Source organism: Ambystoma mexicanum, chromosome 1p (genome assembly GCF_040938575.1).
Source record: "Ambystoma mexicanum isolate Mex_15411 chromosome 1p, UKY_AmexF1_1, whole genome shotgun sequence".
In the NCBI taxonomy this organism is placed as follows: Eukaryota; Metazoa; Chordata; class Amphibia; order Caudata; family Ambystomatidae; genus Ambystoma; species Ambystoma mexicanum.
Window position 1 is genome coordinate 247,626,193 of NC_090921.1, and position 26,299 is coordinate 247,652,491.

Sequence of the window (26,299 nt, forward strand, 5' to 3'; positions counted from 1 at the left end):
ACAGCCCTTCTCTGGATGCCTAACCTTTAATACGTCCTTATTTTTACCTTGGTTTTTCTATCAACATTTGCAACCAATTTAAGGAAATACACGCCAGCCCGTAAAATGACCTGAGCTGTCACTGTCAAAGTTGTGAATAAAAAGGCTTGAATTCAGATAAAACTTAAAATGGTTGTATTCTTAAATGCCTAGCTGGGCTGCCATAACTTCTGCAGTTATAGGCCAACGGAAACTCTGCATAACATCCCCTTGTGATGGCATGACTTCTGTAATATAGCTGTGATGTCAATCCAAGATTAAAATTGAACGTTAACATATTTTGACACTCTTCTTCCCCTTTGAGATATCACCCTCGTCTTTAGAGGAAAACAAGTAGAACCATTTTGCCGCTGTCTAAGGTCCCCCTAAAGTGACTATCAATTCAGCTCTTTGTTTAAATTGCAATCCTTAAACCGTCAGATTAGTGGATTTGGGTGCCTTGGTATGCGTCAAACCATACCTCAAGTGTTTAAACCCTCCCCTTCTTTTCTCCCAATATGGATATTAATGAGAGTACCTTTTGGTCTTTCATTCTTCGGGAACCTAGTTCCAGAAAATTTGATGTTTGATTTTAATACGCATTCAAAAATGCCTAACAGCATCATGAGAATTCTTTTTGTTTTTAATCAAAGTCTGGAGGTTTGCTAGATCCTCAATAATCTAGGCATAGGACGAGGAAGAGGAGCAATGAGCTAGTACCCATTTGGGAGAGGAGCATAATGTTATATTGTCACAGATTCCGGGAGGAGGAAGGAGCCTGGAATGAAACCCCAGAGCCCACACACAACACAAGGACTCATTAGTCTGCATTCAATGGTGCACGGGCAGCCATGCATGCCTCTTATTAACTTGTGACACGTGTACCACGTGTCACCACCCACGTGACCTTGGCACAAGCGCAGGAGGGGCTTAAGTCACAACATCCCATGCCAATGGTAGATGTTCAAACAACAACAAGATGCAACCCTCGATGAAAGGTTGTGTGCGTGCATGGCAAATATTTGTATGAACTCTAAATACATACACATTACTATCAGATCTGTGGTTACACTTTTATTAGTCCTTGCATTTGGGGCAAGCCGGGAAAAAGCCGCACCTGGGGTCACCGGGGGCCACGTCGGCTGTAGTTCATACAATGGTGGCAAGGAGTGGTCCGTTAGCCACGTTCAGGCTTATCCAGGTCAGAGCAGCAGCAGGCAGCGTACGGTGCCACATCTGGGCTTCCGCAGGCTGGGGTGTCTATGTGAAGGGGCAGCTACGGGCATTGGTCAGGTACTCTCACAGGGTCCACTTTAAGCACCAAAAGAGGTGCAGGACAGCAGTTTCCAGTACCCATCATTCTCTGTCGCTCCCTCCCGCAGACTTCGTATCTTGTGGTCGTCTTGGGTGTTTGCGTGGCCGTTGGGGTGTCAGAGTGTCATTCACCTCCAGATATGCCCCTTCGCATGAGCACACTCTCGGTGGAGTGCAGCAGTTGGGTCAGGGCTCGCATGATGGTTGGCCAGCAAGCAGCCAGGTGGCTGGCATGGATGGTAGTGGGCCGGCAGCAATGAGGCTCCTCCAGGCAGGCATTACTTGTGGTGGGTGGCAGGCTGTCCTCTTTTATTCCCCAGACAGGAGTCCTGTGGTGGTTGGTTAGGGTCATGCTGGAAGATCCCCGGTGCTCCTGCAGCTTCACCACATGCGGAGACCCTTCTGCAATGGGGCTGAATGGCAGTGCTCTTTGGTGACCCCCCATAAGAAGGGCGGGGGTGTTGGCTGAGTGAGTCAGGCTGCATGCAGCGTTAATCACTTGCCCTCTTTACCAGTGGCGCCCCCAGAAATGTTTTATAGGGGTGGCCTGATGAGGCCAAAGGAAATCTTGGGGTGGCACACCAAAACAAACACATAACTGAATTTCAGGAAATCTATTATGCCGATGCAGCATATAGTCCAGTTGAAAACTATGTATATATGAGAGTTAAGAAATTGCATATTGATATAATTCCATTGATTATTTAACTGTTAACTAATTAATGTACCGGATGCGCTTACACTAATACCAGTACGGTTCACATTTTGAGTTTCACAATCCTGCTTGTGCTATGTAAGGAATATGTGATGTGTATATGCATGTTGGGCAATTTATTGTTCTTCAAATAGAATAGTTGTTCAACTTTGACTTGAAAAGTCAAATATACAGTTTTAAATTAAAGGAGCACATTGATTGTAAGGGACCAAACATTTACTGAGAACCCGCCTACCACCTGCACCTGCCACCTTGCTGGCTGCACTACCTTTTGTATTGTTGTACCCCTTGCTCAGCCCTTTCCACTTTTCCCATCTCCCTTGCACTTTCCCCCCCCCTACGCTCCACCCTGCACTTGCGCGTACTCAGTGTCACTGGGCCTAGTAAGATCGTTGTTTTGTCTTCCCTTGTTCCCCTCCCTTGCCTTGTCGCGCTCGGAAACACTTGTGTATGAGCGCGATACAGCTAAAATATCATATATCATATCATAGCCAGAGAATCCTCTAAATCCTCACTCACAAGTTTTTAATTGCCAACATGCCTATCAAATATGGTGCACTCAGCAGGGTTTGACTTATGTAGAAATAGAATACTAGATGTATCTTGTCTTCGGACTGCATTTATGATGGGAATACACCCAGTACATTTTACACATTGGTCTCCACAAAGGAATCTTAGGGAAGACAGGTTGATGGTAAAATGAGGGTCTACCAAAAGGCTTATTTTCAGTTTCTGAAATGGCAGCTCTTCTGTCGTCCCCAATTTAGTTTTAAGAATGTTACTTGTAAATTTGAGCAACACATCTTTCCTTTATTATTTTCTGTTTCACTGAGAACCCAACCTAGGTAAAGTCACCACCTGTCAGTGTGCATAAAAAACCCAGGCAATTTAAAAGTTAGACTTTCTTAGGAATACTCTTGTTCTTCAGACTGTATCTCCAGACACACTCTGCTTACCTCTCAGCTCTGAAGTGTGCTTCTTGCCTGCCTGGTGGAATCATCTCTCAGCGTTGCAGCCCAGGTCTCCTTTGCATGCAGTACCACTGACAGCCTTGGGCACACCACATGAGTTTCTCTTTACCTCCCTGACCCGCACTTGTGATAACCTGCTTCTCTGCCGTGTGGGCACAATACACCAGCGCGGGAGGAGCCTCGGCTAGGTGAGACTATTGTTGCAGTAAGGGGCCCAGTATAAATACATAATACATTATGATTTCCATAATGCAGTGGATTCCCTTCCACAGCTCTCTAATGATGTTCCTGTTTCACTTTGGGCTTGAAGAGATGCAATTGCCTTTCCACTGGCGCTTTGACTCCATGCATTGCCAGTGAATGGTGGCGTTACATTTAAGATGGCTTGCTTTAATTTTAATGGCTCTGGGATATATCTGCAGTGAAATGCAGCTGTATAACTGGCCTGGCCCTGGGTAGCAAGGTCATGGGAATGCACCTCTGCTAGCTTGCCAGCAGTGTGGCTTATGGGCTCCCCTTAAAGTGATGAGATCCGTAGTGTGGAGGTGAGGCTGGCTGTGGGCTACCTGCATCGGTTCCTGCATGGCCCCTGCTGCTGCTGTCTGCCGGGCTGTCTTTCTTAGGTGCGTGCAAAGAAATGCACCACTCTGCGGATAGGGGAACGCATGCTTCTGGCTCACTCCCCTGTCTTGGGCTCACATTTGGGGACCTGCCCAGGCAAGCCACCGGCACCTGGAGCTGGCCAATTAGAGGACGCGTCCCACCGCCCCTACATCCATACACAGGAGTGCTGTCTCTCCCCTGCTTAGCCGCTTGCAGGACCGCCTGTAATTTGAGCTTGGCAGCCTTGAGGTAATTCAATTTAGGCTTCAGCTTAAAGCAAGGAAGGGAAATAAAGTGCAACATTTCTCACCAGAGCCAAAAGGCAAAACAGAAGGAGTTGATTGAGCCACTCACAGGATAGGCTCTGTTGTAGCCGAGAAAAGAGAAGTGACGGTGGGGGCGCTGACTGTGTGTGCACCAGCACCGCAGACATAGATGGGTGCAGGGTAACTGCTGTGCCTCTGGGAGCTGGTCAAAACATCTATTGTGTGGTCTGCTGCTCTGGACATGGTGCCTGCACGCTGCTACATGGGTGTGACGTCTGCCAACCCCAGAGAAACAGACAGAGGCAACCTGGAGCCACTCGGCACTGCCCAACACATGGGCCACACACACGCATTGAATACAGTGGGACACACGTTGCAACGACTCCCGCCCTGCAGGCTATATGTTCTTGGCATACATTTTTTATGCCTTAATTCATTCTCTTGCCCCAGACCATCAAAGGCTGTGGGACACAGCAAAAAAGGAAAAAATAAATCCTTTTTTTCGCACTGAACTGGGCATGTTAATGTCCATGCACAGTTCAGTGCGAAAAAAAAAATATTTTTGTTGCTTTTTCACGGGGGTGGCCAATAGGGGGGCCAGCCTTTCTATAAGGGTGGCCATGGCCCCCCTTGGCCACCCTTTGGAGGCGCCCCTGTCCATACACAGGAGTGCTGTCTCTCCCCTGCTTAGCCGCTTGCAGGACCGCCTGTAATTTGAGCTTGGCAGCCTTGAGGTAATTCAATTTAGGCTTCAGCTTAAAGCAAGGAAGGGAAATAAAGTGCAACATTTCTCACCAGAGCCAAAAGGCAAAACAGAAGGAGTTGATTGAGCCACTCACAGGATAGGCTCTGTTGTAGCCGAGAAAAGAGAAGTGGCGGTGGGGGCGCTGACTGTGTGTGCACCAGCACCGCAGACATAGATGGGTGCAGGGTAACTGCTGTGCCTCTGGGAGCTGGTCAAAACATCTATTGTGTGGTCTGCTGCTCTGGACATGGTGCCTGCACGCTGCTACATGGGTGTGACGTCTGCCAACCCCAGAGAAACAGACAGAGGCAACCTGGAGCCACTCGGCACTGCCCAACACATGGGCCACACACACGCATTGAATACAGTGGGACACACGTTGCAACGACTCCCGCCCTGCAGGCTATATGTTCTTGGCATACATTTTTTATGCCTTAATTCATTCTCTTGCCCCAGACCATCAAAGGCTGTGGGACACAGCAAAAAAGGAAAAAATAAATCCTTTTTTTCGCACTGAACTGGGCATGTTAATGTCCATGCACAGTTCAGTGCGAAAAAAAAATATTTTTGTTGCTTTTTCACGGGGGTGGCCAATAGGGGGGCCAGCCTTTCTATAAGGGTGGCCGTGGCCCCCCTTGGCCACCCTTTGGAGGCGCCCCTGCTCTTTACTCCCGGATGAAAGTTATAACTAGTTAAAACTATTTTGGCGGCATCGTCGTCACGGCATCACCCTCTCTCCTTCCACCCGCAAGGCGAGAGTCTGCGCTTCGTTTATATATTTTTTCTTTCACTTGCAGTGTGTTCGGCGCTGCACCGTTATCAGACTCCCCCATTCGGGAGTTGTCTTAGTACTTGTAGCGGCAAGGAGGCTCCCCCCCAACACAAGCGAAGAGAGGCAGCGGTACGCCGTGCCAAGTCCATGCTCCCCTAGGCGGAAGGGTCCGGAGCAAGACGGTTCCTTTAGTACAGCTGGCAGGCCACATGGACCATCGCTCCCCCCGTCATGTGTGCGTCCTCACTGCGGCACATGGGCTGCGCGATCGAGGGCTCACCCAGTTGGGAGACTTTGACATTATGAAAAGGGCTGCAGAGGTTACTGCTTCTGCTTCTTCAGTCACTTGGGTGGAAGTCCGTACTCGCGACGGCACATGGGCTGTGTTGTCGAGATCTTCCTCAGTCGGCAGACTTTAATATTATGAAAGGGCCGCAACGGAGACGTCCAAGTGCCCTGCTGCCGGCAGCGCCACGCTGCCTGCAAACTCCCCCCCTCATGGAGCACCCAGGAGCCTTGCGCCAATGTCCCCATATGGGAGTGAGCATTGCGGCGCCGGCAGCGCGGCAGGGGCAGGCAGTGGCCCGGACCTCGAGATAGGCAACGGGCCGCATCCCACCCTCGTCGTCAGTTATCATGTTGTCATATTGTTGCAGGTTCCGAGAGGAGGCCCGGGCCTGGAGGGAAACCCCGGGGCCCACCCAAAACACAAGGGGCCCGACTCATACAATCTAGCGCAGAAAAGGCGCAAGGTCCACGCGCCGACGAGGAGTCTGCGCCACCGTGGCAGAGAAATGTTTGCACGGCATGCATATTCATGGATTTCCAGAGGCATCAGTAGCCGTAGCGCAAGAAATAGCAAGCTGCGTTAGTAACGCTCCCATGCGCAGTAAAAAGCAAGTGAAATGCCTAAAATGGCGCATGCCTCCGCGCCATCCCAGGGCCAGCATACATCCCCTCTAGCGACATCGCGTGAAAACACCCTGCGATCCCCGGCCTCCACCCAGCCAATTAATGCGAAAACACCTCGCAATCCCCAGCCGCACCCCAGCCAAATCGCACGAAAACACCTTTCAATCCCCGGACGCACCCCAGCGTAATCCCGTGAAATCACCCCTCGATCCCCGTCGCACCCCAGACTAATCGGGTGTAAACAACTCGCAATTCCCAGCCGCACCCCAGCGTAATCGCATGAAAACACCCAGCGATCCCTGGTCGCACCCCAGTTTAATGGAGCGTAAACACCTCGCAATTCCGGGCAGCACCCCAGCATAATCGTGCAAAAACACCCCACGATACCCGGCCGCACCCCAACATAATCGCGCGTAAACACCTCACAATTCCTGGCCGCACCCCAGCGCTATCGTGCAAAAACACCCCACATTCCCCGGCCACACTCCAGCAAAATCACGTGAAAACACCTCACAAAACCCAGCCGCACCCCAGCATAATCACACAAAAACAACCCGCGATCTCTGGCCGCACCCCAGCAAAATTGTGCAAAAACACTGCATGATACCTGGCCGCAAACCAGCAAAATCGCACGAAAACACCTTGCAATCCTCGGCCACACCCCAACTAAATTGTGTAACTGCATAATCCGCGGCAAGCAGTCCCCTCCTGACGGGACACCCACATCTCAGCCCCCATCACCTGTGCCTCACCCTGCAGGCATCCCCCTCCACATGGGATACCCCAGCCCCCATCACCTGTTCCCCCAACCTGCAGGCAGCCCCCTCTGCATGGGACAGACCAAGCCCCCATCACCCGTGACTCCACCCTGCAGGCAGCCCCCTCCACATGGGATTCCCCCTCCCCAGTCCCCATCACTGTGATATGAGCACACCGAATGTGCGCTCCCGAGTTGCAATATGGACTGTGTTGTATCTTACCTGGGGTGGCGTGGCAGGGTTCTGTATTGGCCTCATTATGTAGGTGCTCAGAGGGTAGGCACTGTCCCCTGTACAGGCGAAAGGTTTGTCATTGGCGTGTATTTGTGTGTTTGTGCGACATCCATGCATGTGCACAGGCATTTATACTCACCAATGAGCCATGTGTTGTCATGCCTCACAGCTTCCAGGGCACGGTGTAGGGGTGACATTCTGAATATGAAACTATCATGGGCGGACCCTGGATAGTTTGCATACACAGAAGTAATGATACTCTCGGCATCACATACAACCTGCAAGTTGATGGAATGCCAGTGCTTGCGATTGCGATATATGTGCTCTGTCACCCTAGGTGGATGTAGAGCCACATGGGTGCAATCGATGGCACCAAGCACTCTAGGGAAGTGTGCCACCCCATAAAAATCCTGGACCACGGCCTGCCTTTCTGTGTTCTGGGCATGTAGATGTGCCTGCGGACTGAGGGGCGTGCAGTCATTATTGCCAACACCTGGTGTGGGCAGCGTAACTGCGTGGGCTGTGAAATGCCCCCAACTATGGCAGTTGTCAGTTGAAATGACCCTGTGGCCAATAAATGCAGACCATTGAGCACCTTTTCCAAGGGGCTCAGTGCTTTGGCGTACAGGGTGGGTGATGTAAGGTCATCCTCCCACTCCGTGACCAGGTTTAATATCATATGAGGTGGAAACCTACACCTGCCATAGACCTGGTCATCAGGCATCCCAAAAAGGCTCGTCCTAGGTAGAAAAATCTGGCCATACTCTTCCTCCTGCGGTGTCCCACGATCACTGCTGCGACAAATGGTACATTCATCGTAGCTGTATACGCACGTTGTTGATCGCGCATGCTTTTTATGCATTTGTTTCTGTGCACGTTGACGTATCCGCCCTGATCGCGTGGCGTACATGTTTCAGGATTTGCACGTATTATACCGCTCGCCGGCGAGACCTGTTCAATTCCGTTACGCCCATATTTTCGTTTGTTGTTCTGTTGTTCCCCATTCCCTGTGTTCTGCACCCTTCTTTGGTGACTGCGCAGTACCCAAGGCCCCTTCGCTACGAGTCTCGCACAAGGCGTTCGTGGTGTCACAGTGATGTGTTGGACCAGCGCGGATTCCTCGCAAGTCCCTGGTAAGCCCTGCGCCTTTTGTTCCATAAATACACAAACTGGCGTGCAAGCTCACTATTTTCTACGCAAATCATTCCATGAAATAGGCCCAAGGACTCATTGTTCTGGATTAAACTGGTGCTTGGACAGAAGTGCGTGCCTTTTTTTATTAACTTGGTGACATGTAACTTTGGCACGAGCCAGGAGGGGCTTAAGTCACAACATATAATAACTCTGTTTTATTTGTAAACAAGGATTTGCCTTGTGTAGGGTTTCTGTTCTGGGTGGCTCTGGGTAACTCTGCCTCAATACTATGTGAATGTGGTGAGGAAGTGTATCACTCTGAGTAGTGATGATTACTGAGAATTAATCTAGGCTTTCAATGGTATGAAAAAGGATTGTGTATTCCTTTGCAACGCCTAGGCTGCAACATTTATTCTAATCTATTTCTTAACTAAAGGAACTACTTATGCCAAATTAATGTAGCATGAAGAACCTGTTTCGCAAGCAGATTTTAGCAATAGCGGCCTATTAGTCCAAGCCCAAGTCTTTGGGCAGTTACCGCCAATGGCCAGACCGCAAACAGGTACTTGATGCTGTTAGCACCGCATGGTGCTATCTCTTCGAGTTGTAGTGGGAGGGAGAAATCGGTGGAGGGACGGGGCACAAGGCCAAAGGCAGCAAAAAAGGCAGCTCAGGAGAGTGGTACAGTGTTATAATGAGCCGATATTAACCGAGGCGGCGGGACGACCCAGTCGGTAATGGCCCGCCGCCCAAGTTAAGGACTAGAGCGAAGCGAGGGTCCCTTAACGAGGGCAGCAGTGCCATTACCGAAGGTCGGCAAACTGAGGCTAATATCGCTATTAGATGCATGTAGTTACCTACACGGGTGCTAATGGAGGGTTTTATTTTTTTTTAAAAGAAAGAAACGTACATTTGGTCTGCTTCTTGGTGCAGCGCAGTGCTGCTTACAGGGAAGTCTTTTTTCCATGTTGATGACCATGCTGTCATCAGCATGGAAAACTGACTGGGCTGGCAGCAGCACTGCGTAGGCCCGGGGCACGCAACAAAGGTATGTTTCTTTTTTTTCTAGGAATAAAAAAAGACACCATTAGCACCTGTGTGGGAAAGTTGTAAAGGGGGAGCGGGGAAGGGAAGGGGGCGCTGCCTGCCCAGGCTACTCAGAACGATGGCTTGTACAATACAGTACAGCCTGCTCTCTGAGCCTCCCGATTGCCCCCCACCGACCCCCCAGGGTGAAAATGGCCCGTGTTAAGAGCATCCTGATTGGCTGACACCCCACATATTTGTGCTAATATACAGACAGATATAAAAATTGAAAGCTACGTTTGTCTCTTTCCCTAGATCCCCCAGTCATCATGCAGTGAAATGTGCACTGCAGGCTTCAGGAAATCCACTCGAGATGGTCAAGGAGTCTGCTGCTATGACTGCATCCAGTGCTCTGAGGGAGAGGTTTCCAACCAGACTGGTGAGCCTCAAGTATCCCACTTAACACACTCATTTTGATGTACGCACAAAAAGTAATGTTTTGGGGAAAGTCTGCTAGCTCATTTATTTTCTGCATATCTTTACACAGTGGTATTGCCACATGCACAGTTACAGCATGGATTATTACAGATCTCAGAAACACAGATTCCAATCACATTAAAATCAGTTGTAACATTAGCACGTCACAAAGATATTTATCAAAACATATGAATTCATACCTTTTAATACCAGTATTCTGCAACAGAGCTCCAGCAAAGAAGGAATCGAGTGGTATCTCTGATGAAAGGTTCAGCAGACTAAACTGTAGAGGTAGATAGCAGCAGAAGTGTTAGCTGACAACAGCAGCTGCAGTATACCACGCTCTGCCTTCTGGAACGTCTGACCTTCCTCGCCTTCTTGTGGGCATGATACTCTTTCCTGGACTAAAACTAAGAGAATCCTCCTTGACCACAGCAGCATTGTTACTTGGCACTGGTGTGTATCGCTCTAACTATGAATTATCAGTGCTGCTGCCACACCTTCCGTTCAAAGCAGTGGTGGCACTTGTGAGGTCCAGGCCGGAAGTGCAGTTGCCTGGTGTGTGCTAGGTCACAGTGCCCTAAGCCTACCTTTCTAGTTTGCGTCTATGCCATACCTTCACCAGGTGGGCATGGCTCCTTAGCTGGTCTAGCCACATATCTGGAAGTTCTTTATTGTTCACTGCAGCTGGTGTTGTCCGAGGTTCAGCCCTGGGACATATGCTACAGCAATAGCACTTATAATGTAGAGGGAACAAGACAGCTGAAAGAATGGACCAGTGTTGCTCAAGGCTTCAGACATTTCTCCTTAAAGGGCAGAAGCTGGGAAGTAGCTCCCTATGCTTATATAAGAGAAATGGTGGGGTTGAAGGAACACTGAGCAGAACATGTACTGAGGTCCTGCCTGAAGAGGCATTTGTGCGTTTCTGCTGTGTTCTTGATGCCAAAGCAAAACCTCTCGTGTTTAAGACCCAGACAGCACCTCTTGGTAATGTTTTCAGGCAGCCTTTGAATCCCAATCAGCCATCTCGACTCTATTTGAAACCTATTTTACCTTTCTAAGTTTCAATCGGTTATTAAGCCTGCTGCCGATAGATCAATGTAAGCTCGCAGGCTTACCTCGACATTAACCATTTCCACGGTTGATAAATGGGACCCATTCCAGTTGAGCAATAACAGCCTCTGCTGGTTAAACCCAAAAGTGAACTATTTGTGGTGTGTGATACGAAGATGTTATTTTGTATTGTTAGTCGCACGGGTTACTACCGTATTTCTTTTTAAATATTACCTAACAGTTGATTTATTTTTCTATTTTGTTAAAAGTTAGTTTGCAATAATCCCCTGCAAACGTGTACAATGTGAAATGCCAAAATCTTGTTTTAGATATTTGCTTCACTTGCTTACATCGAGGTGGGCTGCTTTCCACTAATTAAATACCTATAACATTCCCTTCATCGATCCCTAGGTCATTTGTCTTTATAGATTTCCAAGAAAATACACATGGCTTCCAGGCTGCACTGTCTCCTTTCCACTGGTCCTGTGGGTCTGTGACGAATCAACTTCCGGGGCACCAGTGGTCCAGGGATGAATATCGGTTTCTAAAGCATTAGTCAACCCCACACCTCTAGTACACAAGAAGGGACCCGGACAGATTGGAATAAAAGTGAATTATAAGACCTCTTTGTCCAATTTTGGTAATGTGGCCGGAATGGCAAGCTTATCTCCCCAAGGTCGTGGATCGTTGGTTAGTTGCAACACAGCTTAAATACAATGATTACCCAATGATATAAGGGACTGTCCAGTCAAGGTTCTATACAAATAGCTACAGCGCTTCTAGCTGAGTGTTTTTAACAGTGCTGTTCCGCCGTGGTCCGCTGTGCTCTTGTCAGCCTCGTTGCAATCCATTGTGGAGAAAATACAGCTCGCTACATTGTTTGGTCCGTGACTAATACTGTTTTGAACTTGCTGATACTGTAAATCCAAGAACTGCTACAAAGTTTTTGTTTAAAGACACTAAATTGCAGTTTTCTTTATCTACAGCATGAGGCCCTGCCTCTTTACCCAGCTACCCCATAAATAGACGTGCGCGCGCTCTTCTAGCTGAGTGCTTGTAACAAGTGCTGTTCCACTGTTCAGTGGGCAGCGCTATCCATTGACGAGTAGCACACACTTGGTGATTATACAAGGCGCACCACAGAAATGACTGCATACACATTAAAAACCGATATGCCTACTAACATCCTGGAACACGAGAAAACCAAACATATACCGCTTTCAAACTCCTCGACGCTACCTGTTCCCGAAGGATAACGAAAAGAGATCCAAAAGAGCAAACTTGAAACTGACACGCTTGAAATCGCTAACGACGGACTTTCGCCAATGGTGGTTCCCGATGACCCAGGCAAACCACATTAAGGAAATGACATCGGAAAAAAGGGCCCTTTTAGCTAAAGGACAAATGCAAGAATTCGACCATGATAAGGAGAGAGCAATGTCAGTAATAGACAAAGAATCCCAAATATCGCATGCTGACATGTCAAACACAAACTATTTTTGCACTCCCCTCTATGAGAGAAATTGACTGCTTTCATTTGGAACCAAACGTTTCTACTAATGAAACTCACATGATGGCTAAGCCCATAATGAAAACACATTTGAACAAATTCAATTTTTAAAAATTATTATTATTAAGTGTATTCAGTTTATTACAAACGTTCACTTACTTTCCACGAGTATCCCCAAAGAGAAGAATATACCCGCGAAAAAAGCAAAGAGAAGCAAAGAAAAAGAGAAAAACAAAAAACTCAAAAACTCCCTTTCCTTTGTCCATAAAATCCCCCCTCCCATCATTTCTTTAGCAGCCTATAGTTTATAGAAGTCTTTCTGTTCACGATTGTGTCCCCTCCTGCTCCCTCAGTTTTTTAAAACAGCCGCAAGGAATTTAATCGTGGCAAAATTAACTCTCTGATTTTGTCCACCATACACCAGATCCCACCATTTCTCCGCATCACAACCCACTAACTCTCCAATTTTCCCATATAAATGAATTGTTCTCAGATCTTTTATGGATGGGCAGAACAGGGTCCAGTGTTTCAGGGATTCTGGTTGCGAATCACAAAAACGACATTTGCTTGACTCCAAGTGCTTGTCATATTTTAAGAGTGGTTCTGTTATGTAATACGTTGAGCCCAAATCTCAGAAACAGGACTCTTTGTTTATTGTGAGGACATTTTTTCAGATATTCTGGAGTCACGTTCAGAAGCCCGTGGTTTGATCTCGAAAGAGTATGGGTAACTGACTTTGCTTTTTTTTCCTCAGTTATATGCCAATCGTCAGCCCATAGAATCCTTTTTAGCAGGTTCGGATTTTCACACAAGTTTTCGGTAGATGTATCTCAATTCTTGAGTAGTAGAGTACACTCCTCTTTCCACAAATCTAGGCCCCGAATCCTTAGGATCAGAGTCTCTCATCCTAATAACCTCAAATTGAGGAGGACAATTTCCCAAATGTATTTTACGAAAAAGAGTAAAAAAGTTCCAGACTACTTTTGCATGTAGTGATGTTAGGCCCAGTTCATGCCTGATGACTGCTAAAGGGACTGCCAATGGTAGATGTAGAATACGTTACCAAAAGAAACCTTCCAAAACATCCCAGAGATCACGTTTTAGGCCCAGACAGGCCTCAGCCCCAAAGGTAAGGACATGTGTTACCTTTTGCTTGTAGAAGGTTATAGTTGGTTGGAGGGACAACTTTCCATACCGTCTATCAATCGCCCTTCCTGGTGCTGTAAAACTTTTGACTTTAAACTTTAGGCAGTCTATCCAGGCATTTTCACCCTATGTCGTACTTAGCATTACACCCAGGTATTTTAGTTCTCTGACTGGGACTAAGCGTTTCCCATTACGCCACCAGCTTTCTTTCTTTTTTCTTTCTCCTCTCTCCTCCCCCAATATCATGATCTCAGACTTATCAGCGTTTATTTTCAAGCCATTTTTCTCCACATATTTTTGAAGAATATCTAGTTTCCTTTGTAGCCCAATCTTGGTGAGATCCAAAATAACTACGCCGTCTGCATATAATAGCCAGCCAACCTCAGTTCCTTTCATTTCTGGTGCAAAAGTAATTTTATCTTTCAGAATTCTTTTCAGATCTTCTATAAAGAAATTAAATAGGGTTGGAGCAAGCGGTAATCCTTGTTTTAAACCCTTTAAAGTTTCAATTTTCTTTGTAAGGGTTCCATGACAGTCCAGCTTAACACTCATACTTGTTCCTGTGACTAATCGCTGCCAACAGGTCATTCGGGTATCCTTTGTCTTCCAGTTTCTTCCATAAATCTGGGCGCTCTATGGTGTTGAAAGCTTGTTGCAGGTTTATACTTGCCATGTATAGTATTTGTTTTTATGCCCTGACCATTTTTTAGAAGGCCCAATATCAGTAGGTTTAAGTTGCACCCCACTTCTTTAACAAAACCAGCCTGTCTGTTGTCGAAATTCTTTGACATCTGGAGCCACTGTTTCAATCTCATTAATAGGATTATCGCATACATTTTCCCAGGACGTCTAGGAGTGACAAAGGCCTGTATTCCATTATACTCGGAAATAATAAAAAACAAGTTCCTGAGTAGTGAACAGCTTGATGTGAACATACCAAACTGCATTCATAGAAACCTGAAACCGGCTCTCCTGAGCCAAATGGAAATTCTGCGACCTCTAAGGAAAATAACCCTAATGATTTATCTAACTGTGAAAATAGGAACATGAAATCTTCCCCGGCAAATGAATCACTGAGCATGGCATCAAACAAAAGTAAACTCTGACAAGTTGTTCGTAAAACGCAATTCGGAACTTCTGCAATTCATCATGCAGATTTACCTCACTCACCCATCTTATACCCAAATGCAAGTGCTTCATTTGACAACACATCTAGTTTCTCTGAACCCTCATTTGTCAAACCCACGCAAATGCCTTTGTTTGGCTTAAAGAAGCCTATAATCTGGCATATGAAATAACTCATTCTTCAATGAATACTGGTCTATACGGCTTGACCAAACTATTTGAGACCCTTCAAAAAAAAATGCAACATCAAATACTGATATCACAAATAATAGCCAGCAAAATAGATCCATTAAACCAGCTATTAATCTTGTATGTGAACATAGAGAAACTCCTTCACGAGCTACCACTACACAAGATCTAATAGCTAAATGCTATCAGTTGCAAACAAAAAAGCTTGATAGTGACACACGCGATACTAATATCGACTTAAGCAAAACAACAAACAGCATATGGCCTAATAATAACTCAATAACACCAATTCAACCAATAAAGACAGCCAAAAAACATACATTGAGTTCCGGCTAGGAAACAACTGAAAGCAAAACCATAAATTATCCTAATTATATCATAGAAACAATGGAAAATACAACTGAATCAATGTTTGAGTTATTCTCCTGCCAAAAAAGGAAAAAGCAATAATGAAAAAGTGCAAAGTAAGCCTCAACCAAAAAAAATATAAAAAATATTCCAAAAATGTTTACCTCAAGATCCAAAAGGTTTGTGAATAATCAAACAGCCCCTATAATCCCTGAGAATATAATGCAAATTAATATTTATCAACAGAAGAGCAAGATTGACTCGAACACACAAAATGTCAATCCACCTCTGGAGCAAGATGATGTCAACCTTGACATAACTACCACAGAAGAAATTATGTTAAATATATCTACCTACTTGTTTACATCAAAATATGAAAATGAAGAAAATAAGATCATAATAAATGTAACTGATGAGGAAAGTAACGGAACACAAGAACTGACAGAGAGGAGAATAGAGAGACCTCAAAAAAATTATCTCTCATCCGAAGTCGCAAAGCTTTTTAGAGTTGAACCAAAAACAAATAGTGAGCACACAAATCACACCTCAACTAAACCTGTATCTACCCATCAAAGCTCGAAGATCACTAAAATGGTTATCCAACCGAAAGAGCAAGATGCTGAAATGAATAAAGAAAAAACACATCTGAGCGAGGCCTCATCCTCAAAATCCCAAAATACAAATGCTAAAATGGTAACGGTGAATATGCCCGATACACCTACAGAGGATGATGAAAGAACATTACGAACACCTGATGTAATAAACAAGCCTAACACATTGAGCCGATCTGACATACTGACTATAACCATGCTAGATAGAGCAAGGAATGATCCATATCCCAGTAGGACTACCTTATTAACAAGCTTTTGGGCTACTACTGAGCTAAAACAAATAGAATCCCGAGATATTGAAGCTATCTATAGCAAGAACTCAAAAAAGGATGGATACCGCAACACTAAACATCCCGTCGCAAATCGTAAAAAGGAACGCATATGGAGCAGTAAAGAGTCTCTAGCACTCTTGGGAATAGTCCTTACCACTAAGCGGTCCTATACAACTGCAAGAGAGAGCAATGAGAGACCGAACCACAAACAAGAACCAAACCACAATAGGCATACGATGAAACACCCACTACGCATACATTGCGAAGGCACAAGAGGAAACCTGAGAAGAGAAGTCTTCTGTGACCAACTGGTCTTGGCTCCCAAAAGCTATTGAAAAAATGAATCATATGAGTAATCATTAGAGCTTAAACAACATTCCTAATGACCTATTCAAAATGCTAGTCTGGAACACCAGAGGCTTTATCCATTTGCTGAAAAGAAATCTTGAACAGCCTCTAGACAATTATAACCTGATCTTATTGCAAGAAGCCTGGATCACGTCACAACCAACAATTCCCAATTATGAGATCTGCTGGAGCCCTTGCATAAAGCAGGATTACTAGCTGCCCTACGTTTAAACTCGGGTGGTAAATTATCCCCATGGCTCACTCCTAACCCTTGTATACAATTACTTAAACTCGAGTTTGATGGAAAAAATCACCCATTAAATCCCTCAATTGCAATACTTAATCTATACTGGAAACCTGGTCTAATAACAGATACAAAATTTATTGAGCAGGTGACTGATATGCTAAATATTATAGAATCTGAACAGCTGCACAATACGACCATAATCGTTGCTAATCTAAACACGAGATGCCTAGACGAAAATAAACAATTAACAGCAAAAAGCAAGAGCTGGATAAAACTAATGAATGAGAGAAATTTCACCACCATGAATGGAACTATCTCAGGTGATAAGAATCTGAGAGCTACATGGAAAAGAAAAGGAGCAGAATCCATAATAGATTATATATGCATATCATCACGAGATCTAAAAAATGTACATCATTTCAGAATCATTGATACAACATGTAGTGATCACAACATGTTGGAAACTTCATGGCGTGACCAATCCAACTTTGTGTTAACCCAGCATACACTGGAAAAATATCCTTAAACAATGGAAGAAATAAGGTCAAATGGACATCTACTAAAATAGAATCACTAAATCAAAAATAACTAAAGAGACCATGCATATAACAAAGGAGAATCCCACAGATACATATTTACCATACAATTATTTTCTGGCGTTGTTTCAAGAGCAATCGCAAAAACATCATTGGGCTGAATTTGTGCACAAACAAGTAAAAGACACCAATATAAGATCATTAAAAGCAGACATGAAGTGCAAAATTAGGAAATTAACCAACGATACCCGCTCAAAAGAAACAAAAAAAAATAACATTAAAATATAAAAACTTTGTGAAACAACTGATCACACAAAGGAAACAAACAAACAACGAGAATATGCTAAAAGCTATATCAACTAAAGAAGCTGAGCTCCTCTCACGCCCCAGCCTCGGACGGTCTATCCAATGCAACAATAAAAAAACATCTGGATCAATGGGCCAATGTATTTCTCAATATCATTAACACAGTTGATCTTACTGGCAGGATTCCTAACTCTTGGCAGCAGTCTATCCTGACCCCAATATTCAAAAAAGGAGAAAGAACCGACCTGACAAACTACAGACCACGCGCACTACTGGACTCTTTTGGGAAGATCTATGCAAGACTCTTATTAAGAGATTTGAAAAATTGCTAAAAACTGATAAAAAGACTGACTAGCACCAATCAGGTTTTATATCAGGATTAGTAACTGCAACCATCCTTAAAATATTATCAGCGTTAAAAGAACAAGTTTGTTTCTCCCAGATACCACTGCATATAGCGTTTGTGGACTTCAAACAAGCGTTCGATTCAATATAGGGCACAAAACTATGGGAGAAATTGAAAACAGCTGGATGTCCGACTTAAATCTTAAATGCAATTATGCAATTGTATACGAATACCACCATCAGAGTTAGGTTGGATGAAACAGGCCACCTATCACAACCTATAATGATGTTTCGTGGCCTAAAGCAAGGGTGTATACTCGCTGCCACTCTTCAATTTCTATATCAGCAACATCAGTTTCCATCTAAAAGCACCAAACACCTATCCACTGAAACTAGGAAAGCAACAGATCTCTTGCCTTCTTTACGCTGATGATCTGGTGATGATAGACCAGACACCGATTGGCCACCAACGCCAGCTAACAGCCTTACAGAAATACGCAGACCTAAATAAGCTCGAAATAAACACTACAAAAACGAATATCATGAGAATAGAAAGCAAAAAAGGATCACTGAGGAGCTCAGAAAGAAATGGTTAATAAATCAAACTCACTTCACATCTGTACCGGAATATAAATATCTCAGAGTCAATATTTATAACAATAAAAGTGACACACCATACCAACATGAAATGAAACATAAAAGGAAACTGCTATCATCTTAAGGCAAAATCCTTCAAGCAAAATATGGGAAATATTCATTCAGCCCATTGCTTATAGTAGTACTGACGGTGACATATGGAGCTGAATCAAAAATGCCTCAACATCAACCTAACTGGGACTACATTGAGGGCCTCTATTGGAAAGCTTTATTACCAGTTCCTATTAGCTACCGATATCAATCATCAGATATGAACTGGGCTTATCTTCTCTAAAATGTCGAGTCTGGTGGAATACTCTATCACTAAACAGGAAATGCTTGATGCTGCACAAATACAACAACACCTTGATCCCAATAATATCTCTAATGAATGAGACGTGCAAACAGATGAGTAACTGGAGAGAAATTTGTGAAACACTTCTTGAAAAAGCCAATGGGCCTCATTACGAGGTGGGCAGTAAGGGGTTAACGGCGCCGGTAAAGGTGCCGGAGCCGTTAACCCCTTTCCGCCCTATTACGAGGTCCCCTCGCAGGAGTGCTCTGGACACCTGGTTTTACCAGACGTCCTTAGCGGGTCCTGCGAGCGGTCCAGCATGCTAACAATGGGCCCGTCATTAACGGGCTCATTGTTAGCATGCTCCCTATTCCCATTGAGCCCTATGGGGGCTCTATTGGGGATGGGGATGGTCCGGGTTCCCTGAAGGGGGAAATTCCGGGCCCTCCAATGTCGGAATGGCCCGGTATTTCCCCATTCAGGGAACCCGGAACCGAGTATGGAGGCCGCCATGCCCTTATTGGCTGCCTCCAAACTCGCAATGAGGCTTAATATCTCTAGAGAAACATTTGTAAAGAAACCGGACAAAGCAAAAAGAAAGATCTGGGAGAACGATTGGATAAATACAATGTTGCAGTGGAGATCATATAAGATACATGAACTCCTGTCTCCTCCCTCAAAGAAGAGATCAGATATCGAAATATCTTTTGAAATTCCCGGATCCAAGATATTGTGCTCCAATAATGAGTGTACGATTTAACCTGTGGCCTGCCAGATATCTACTTGCTAGATGCAATAAACAGCTAGAATTACCAACAAACTGCAGGTTTTGTAATGAAAAAGATAGCTGCGAAACTCGGGAGCACCTATTGACTCAATGTAAAAACTTGGATGAACCACGTAAAGACCATTTCTTTAGACATAATGTTCCTGGATAGACTACAATTGTAATCACGCAATGCTAATGCTTGACAAATAGCAGGTAGTTATAATTTAGGATGCTAAAATAATTTTATATACTTTTCATTTTCATTTTTTCTATCAGTTCTATTTTTGTATAAGTTACATAAAAGAGATGAAATATGTATGAAACTATGACATATGACTAAGATGTGAAAGGCTTAATCAAAGCTAAAGCACATAGTAAAAAAATAAAAAGAAATCTACTTTATTATTACTACAACAGACAGTTCTAGCACACTACAAAATACAACCCACCCTGTAAAAGAACACAGAGGATGGACAGTTTCACAAAGGAATGGGATGCACTCTGGATACTGACAGGAGGGTAGTTGGTAAAGTAATCAGTCTTACTGTTCAAGGTTTTTGGTTTCAGCACCAAGGGGCAAAGGGTCGTAACTGTCTCTATGGGCTTTTGGAGAAGCACTAGGGAGGCAGAACCACAATGTACCTGTTGCTGAAGAAGTTCTTGGTGCTCGACAGCATCAAGGTGGTTCCAGGGCGATTTGCAGACCTTCAGACAGAGTTAGTGGCGGGAGACAGCTGCGGGTACCAGGCGGCAGGCAGTTCAGCAAGCAAAGCTGGACGGATGTCTACAGGCTGTCTGGTGCAGCGGCTCGGTCCAAGAATCGTCTCTGTGCTGGTTGGCGGATATGGAATGCTGATTGAGGCGGCTTGGATGGCTCTTGTGACTGCTGCGTGACAAAAGTCAGCGGTGCAGCCGGATGCGGTTTGAGGACTCGACTGTCTCGAAAATGTCCTTAAAAGATGGACGCTGATGATGCTTGTATGGCACTCCTCCTAGCTTCTTCGCAGGGCTCGTGTCCTTCCAAGCGGCCGGCCCAAATCTCAGGAGAGTGATTGCAGGCAGCAGCCTTGTCCTTTGTTTAGAGGCTCTCCGGCAATTCCCACCTAGGAAGCTTGCTGGTAGAACCTAGCAGGTCACGCTGTGTGCTGGATGGGTACCAGTTCTGGAGCTGCTGGACGGATCCTCTGAGTCCGGTATCTCCCTCTGTACCCTGGGAGATGTTTAGGGGAGGGATCTTGCTTGCCTCTTGGAACTCTAGACCTTTGTTCACTGGCGGAAGATGTACGGTAGACTGTACCTTCAGCTCAGGTCCAATTGAGTCCTTCTGCTTACTCCTTTCAAAGTCTTCAGATGATCTGCCAAGTGAGGGGTTCAGCCCTCTTTTAAAGCCAAATGGATCCCAGTGATTGGTGCAGGTTAAGCCTAACTTAATGAACAAATCCTGGGTCCCCGCCAAGAATCTTCTGTTATGCATGAGGTCAGGACGAGAGTGCTCTGCAACAGGACAGACAAGGGGGCGACAACTTACACCTAAGTGCCACCCATCTCCTTGTCCGTTGTAGATTAAAGTGCCTCTCTGGTCAACTGAACCCTCTGTAACTCTTGATTAAAGTGCAGGGTTCCCTTGAAGTTTGTGCTGGGACCAGACTTCCTGTCTCCCCAAAACCGCATACTTCTCCCTCTGAAAGGGGTCAGCTCTGCAGGGGTTTGCCTACGGTAAATAGTGGACCCAGACATGCATTTCACTGCCTTTCATACAGAGGGGTGGGAACTAGCTTCAAGTTGACACATTGCATACCAAAGGGCTGTTAGTCCCACCTTTCCTGTTGTCTTATTCCGGCAACCAAGCCTCTTCAGGCTTTCTTCAATTATCTTTCATTAGTATGCACTGCCACCAGCAGAAGACAATGGAAATGAAGATCCATGGAGCCTTTGATATTTAAATTAGGCTACTCATGGCTGGAGGAAGGTGTGCCTTCCCCCTTCTGAAGATGCTTTGGTGTATTCAGGGCTGTCACATTCCAGCTGAATATGACAGGGGAAGACAGTGCCTGTAGGCTGTGTCTTCCCGGAGAACATGCGACTATGCATTTTGTGCGGGAAGCAGATGAACTGTGTGCGGAATGGCCTCACACAATCCTTGGAGGTTGATCTCTCATTATTAATTTTCATTTATCAAAAAATCAAAAAGCCCAGGTGAGCGCACTCTCCCCGTGCGGACGATGGTCGAATTCCTCACAGTACCAATAAAAATCCCCTTACCCAAAATCCCACCTTTTTCTCTCTGTTTTTCTGGGATTTCTTGGTGGGCACACGCAACCATAACAAGACAAAACATTGTCGCTGTTTACAGATTCATGCATTTTGAATGTTTCATCTATTGAAATGAACTTCAAATGATACCAACAAAATGGCTTTTAAGAAAATGTAAGTAATAAAGCCACCAAGATCCTTTTACATTTGCTTATAAATGCGCCTATCGCAACTGGTTATCTAAAGTGCACTTCCTAGTTGTATGGCAAGCATGATTGCCTACATCTGCATTCCACCCTGAGAAACCACACTTCCTACAAGTGGTCTGCCCTTAGATGGGTGGTGCATAAGCACAACTTTGTTACTACTTCTTATTGTCTGAATTTCTCCAAAGTAAATTTCAAATACATGTATTTTTGTGTCCCTTATTTTTTGGTTTTGCCGTATTTGGTTGCACGCTTATTCCAAAACATTGGTACTTTTAGAGCATAAGGGGAGAGAAAGTGGACTTCAGGAGTAGGCTTGCGTTGGCATGGCAACTGGTCCACGAAGCAGTGGCCGGGCCTTGATTTGTTTCCAGGAGGGCTGTGCTTCCGCCATTTCATCACCGTGAGCATCGATGTGGTTGAGAGTGACAGCAGAGGAGAAACATCTGTCTTGTTTTCTCACTTCCCTGTTTTGGCGGATTATAAATGCCACCTCGCTTGTGATGTGTTTATTGCGCAAAAAGGATGCAGCTCCCTATGTAAACAAGCTGAACTCGTAATTAAGGCAGCCTCCTATGCATGGCCAAGCCTGCCTGACGATTTGTCAGCAAGCCTATTAACCCTTTGGGCAGGTCCTCTAAATGGGCTGATTTCTAAAATGTGACAATAGGATGAAGGCATTTAAATTCCGACTGAAGCGAATTCTATTAGCATACACATGATGGCTGTGTCCCAGCAGCCTTTGCATGCCTGGCTGCGTATCATCTGGCCACATCCTGTGGAACACCTTTCGCCTTATGCAGATCATTTTCTTAGTGAATGGAGGTGAAGGCTGTGATATTATGATGGAGGACAAAGTGGGAACAGTAGGAGGATCCCTCAGAGAAGCAACCCTGTCAGTGTGAGCAGAGCCATCTCTGGAAGCAGCCCCTCCTGGAAGAGTTTCCAGTCTATTTAGATGAGTAAACAGCTGTGTTTACTCACCGATTTTCTCAACAAGACAACCATTGACACTGGATGGATGGGGCTAATCCAAGGAAGGACTAGCGCCGGTGTGAGAGGTTCCAGGTTGGGAAGAGAGGTTGCAGATGCCCAGGACCTCCATCTACTAATTTGCCCCCTTTACCTCATTCATAAGCTTTTTATTTGAACTTTTCCGGCGCAAAGTCTCTGGTGATGACTCAGTATTACGAGCTGGCCAGTCTGGAAATAAGGTGCCGGTAACAATGTGTACCGCCTCCAAGTATACCGGTAGGGGCTGTGATCTACCAGCAGGCCTGTCTTGCTGGTAGATCAAGCCCCTACTTGCAGACAATTGCCACAATCACAGGCCCTGATATCACTGGTGTCTCTGGCTGCGGCATCCCCATCCCATGGAGACATGGCAATGGGGAATTACCGGCATCTCCGCCACCCATAATATCCCGGTAACACCGGGATATCGGGCGGCGGAGACAGGACCGTAGTTCCCCACTATCTCACTAGTACTACCGGTGGGCTACTGGGTCTTCCATAGTCTTCCCAGTATTTCTGGTTGGAAAGAGCCATTTTCTATGGCAAGGCTTCTCTGAAGTTTCCCAAGTAAAGCTGTGCCACCTCTTCGTCAATCATACGAGCGTTCCCTTTGTTATTGTGTAACCTGAAGACAACTTTCAGACACGAACACGGGGTTGAAAGCAAATGGCTGCAGGCATGGCAGCAGCATGGTGCATTTCAGTTAAACGCTTGGTAGATAGTGTGGTAGAGATATGTCCGAAATGACCCTTAAGTTTCCACTACATCCATCCAAGGTTGAAGAATAGAGACGCTGGAGTTTTGTAGTCATGGCACCAGTGGTTTGAATGCAAAGCTTGCCCAATAGTCACAAGAGAGAACTCTATAAATAGTAAATATTACACCGTCCACGTCCTTATTATTCATCCACTGTGGAAAAGAGGAATAAGTAGTGGCTCCTTTCATGATTTCAGTAACTTGAGATAACGGGCAGTGTAAAATGTTTGAAGGGTGGTGCTGTCTGCAACCTTATTGCTGGTGCTACATGAGCGTATTAGGTGTATGGGTCGGCTTCTGGCGGGTGATAGCCATTGATAGTATTAGCGCACAGCAACAAAAACAAACAGCTGGTGGGAGCATGCTGCTGGGAGTGAAATTGAAGCTTTTTCAAAGTGGGTAGCCAGGTTTGTGTACATTGGCAAGCTTGTCGGCACTAGGAGATCTATTCTGGTGTGTTTGAGCACAAGGGTGTAGGTTGGATTTTCATATTCACCCTGTTTGGGTGATTTATGATAATTGGATTGTGTGCTCTAGGATCAGTGTTTACGAAAATCCCGATCTAATCCCTAATTTTTGATGCTGTAAATATTAGTAAAAAGTGTTTTTGTTCGTTGTGTGCCGTTTCTGCTTAGCCTCGTGGTAGGTTTACACAGGGGCGTAGGAGACTCATAAAATCTTGGGAGGATAGGGGACACCTTGGGACTTTGCTTTTTTAAATTTATTTATTGTATTTTAGTCAAAGAACTCGACTTTTCCCAAAATTAAAATAGCAGTACATATTAAATCACATATATCATCACTGTATAAAACAAGAGAAAACAAGAGAAAACAGAAGAAAATTAAGAAAAAGAAAAGCAGTTTAGAGTACGCAATCCTTCAATTTGGCGTCTCACTTCAGAAGGCTCAGTTCACATAAAAATGTTACCACTTCCGGTCAAAAGGCATTCATGGCCTGAGCAAAGCTCATCCCAAAAAGATTGGGTGTCCACCCACCATTCCTGGCTTCTCCTGTGTTCTGGTCTTTCCTGCACCCCTCTCTCCTCTGCACACACTGGTCACCCCGTGCTGCAAACCATCCTTATCTTTCATCTGCCCTGCCTTATTGTTCCCATCTCTCCCCTCCCTTGCTCCTCTCTTTTTCTGTCCTCTGCACCCTTTTTACCCTTTTTTCACTTTGCTGTCCCAATGTCTGACGGAACTGGGGAGAGCACGCTAAATCCTTGGTCATACAGTTAAAACGGGCTTTGCGTGTCTTCTCTTTCTTACACCTAGAGATTTCCAGCCTGACTTGGGCATAGCTTTCAGTGGAATGGTAGCCAAGGCGCAGTTAGATTGTTAGGCTACTGGCGATGTCTTCTTGATGGGGAGGGCTTAATTATGATGTAGAACATTGTGTAGAGAAGTTGAGTTGTGAGTGAAAGCCTGTGAAAAACAACCAGTGTGGCGGCACTGTGAGTGTGATTGTATCGAGAAGAGCATATTGGGGGTAGAGAGGACCCAACAGGAATGTGTTGCTTTATTCTATGGGCGAGATGATGAGAGTTTTGCTGTGAGGATCTCCTGTGGGTCTTGCGCAGAGGTAGCACAAACTCCTACCTCCCTGTAAGGTCTTGGCACCTGCACTTTAATTATAAACAGGGAACCGTCCGCAACCTGCCCAGGAAAGAGGGCTAGGGTTCACTGGATTGCTGAAAGAATTGAGGCATAGGAACGCGACACAGGACAGGAAAGCACCAATATGAAACGTCGGCAGAGTAAGAGTCATCCAAATGGGCTCTGCAAGCAATACCCCGGATTAGGCCTTTTGTGATTCAATGCACCTGCATAGTGGGCTAGAAGCTGAGAAGGGCTGCACTGTTGCAAAAGTAATTGACTTAATGGAAATGTCTGAACAACAGAAATTAGATTAAAGTTCACCTGAGTGACCAAGCGACTCACCAAGCAGAAGTTGGTGTAGAAGGGTAACAAACTACTGTTGCCCATCAATGCTGACCCCCACTCATGAGAGAGAAGACACGGGTGGTTGCTGCTCATACTGGCCAGGTCACGGTCACTGTCTCCCTTGTTAGTATTAGCACTGTAGTACTACTGATTGTTGCTGGACACTCACACTGCACAGCATTTCCTTTATTGTATCACATTGGGCGCGTTATCCATGTATATAAGTGGAAATTCCAGGCTGAATGCACCGCTTTATTGAGAACTTTTGAGTTACTTAAAATGTGTCCCAAAAAGACTAACTGTAGTACCATGACATTTGTTGTGGTTTAAGAATATTTTTTGAAATATGTTTGATGTGTTTGATGTATTAGACACATTGCATGAAGGTAAGTAACGTAAAAGTTATCAACAAAGTGGTGCATTCAACCAGAAATTTGTATTAACG

At 45.2% G+C, this 26,299-nt stretch overlaps 1 protein-coding gene across 1 annotated transcript in view; it reads left to right on the top strand.

Annotated features, from left to right (window-relative positions):
- LOC138473089 (vomeronasal type-2 receptor 26-like) overlaps nucleotides 1-26,299 on the top strand; it is a 67,718-nt gene that overhangs the window by 11,792 nt on the left and 29,627 nt on the right. The window contains exon 2 of the mRNA XM_069611623.1: nucleotides 9,784-9,907. Within this exon, the coding sequence (XP_069467724.1) occupies nucleotides 9,784-9,907 (124 nt within the window). The remainder of the gene's footprint in view (nucleotides 1-9,783; nucleotides 9,908-26,299) is intronic.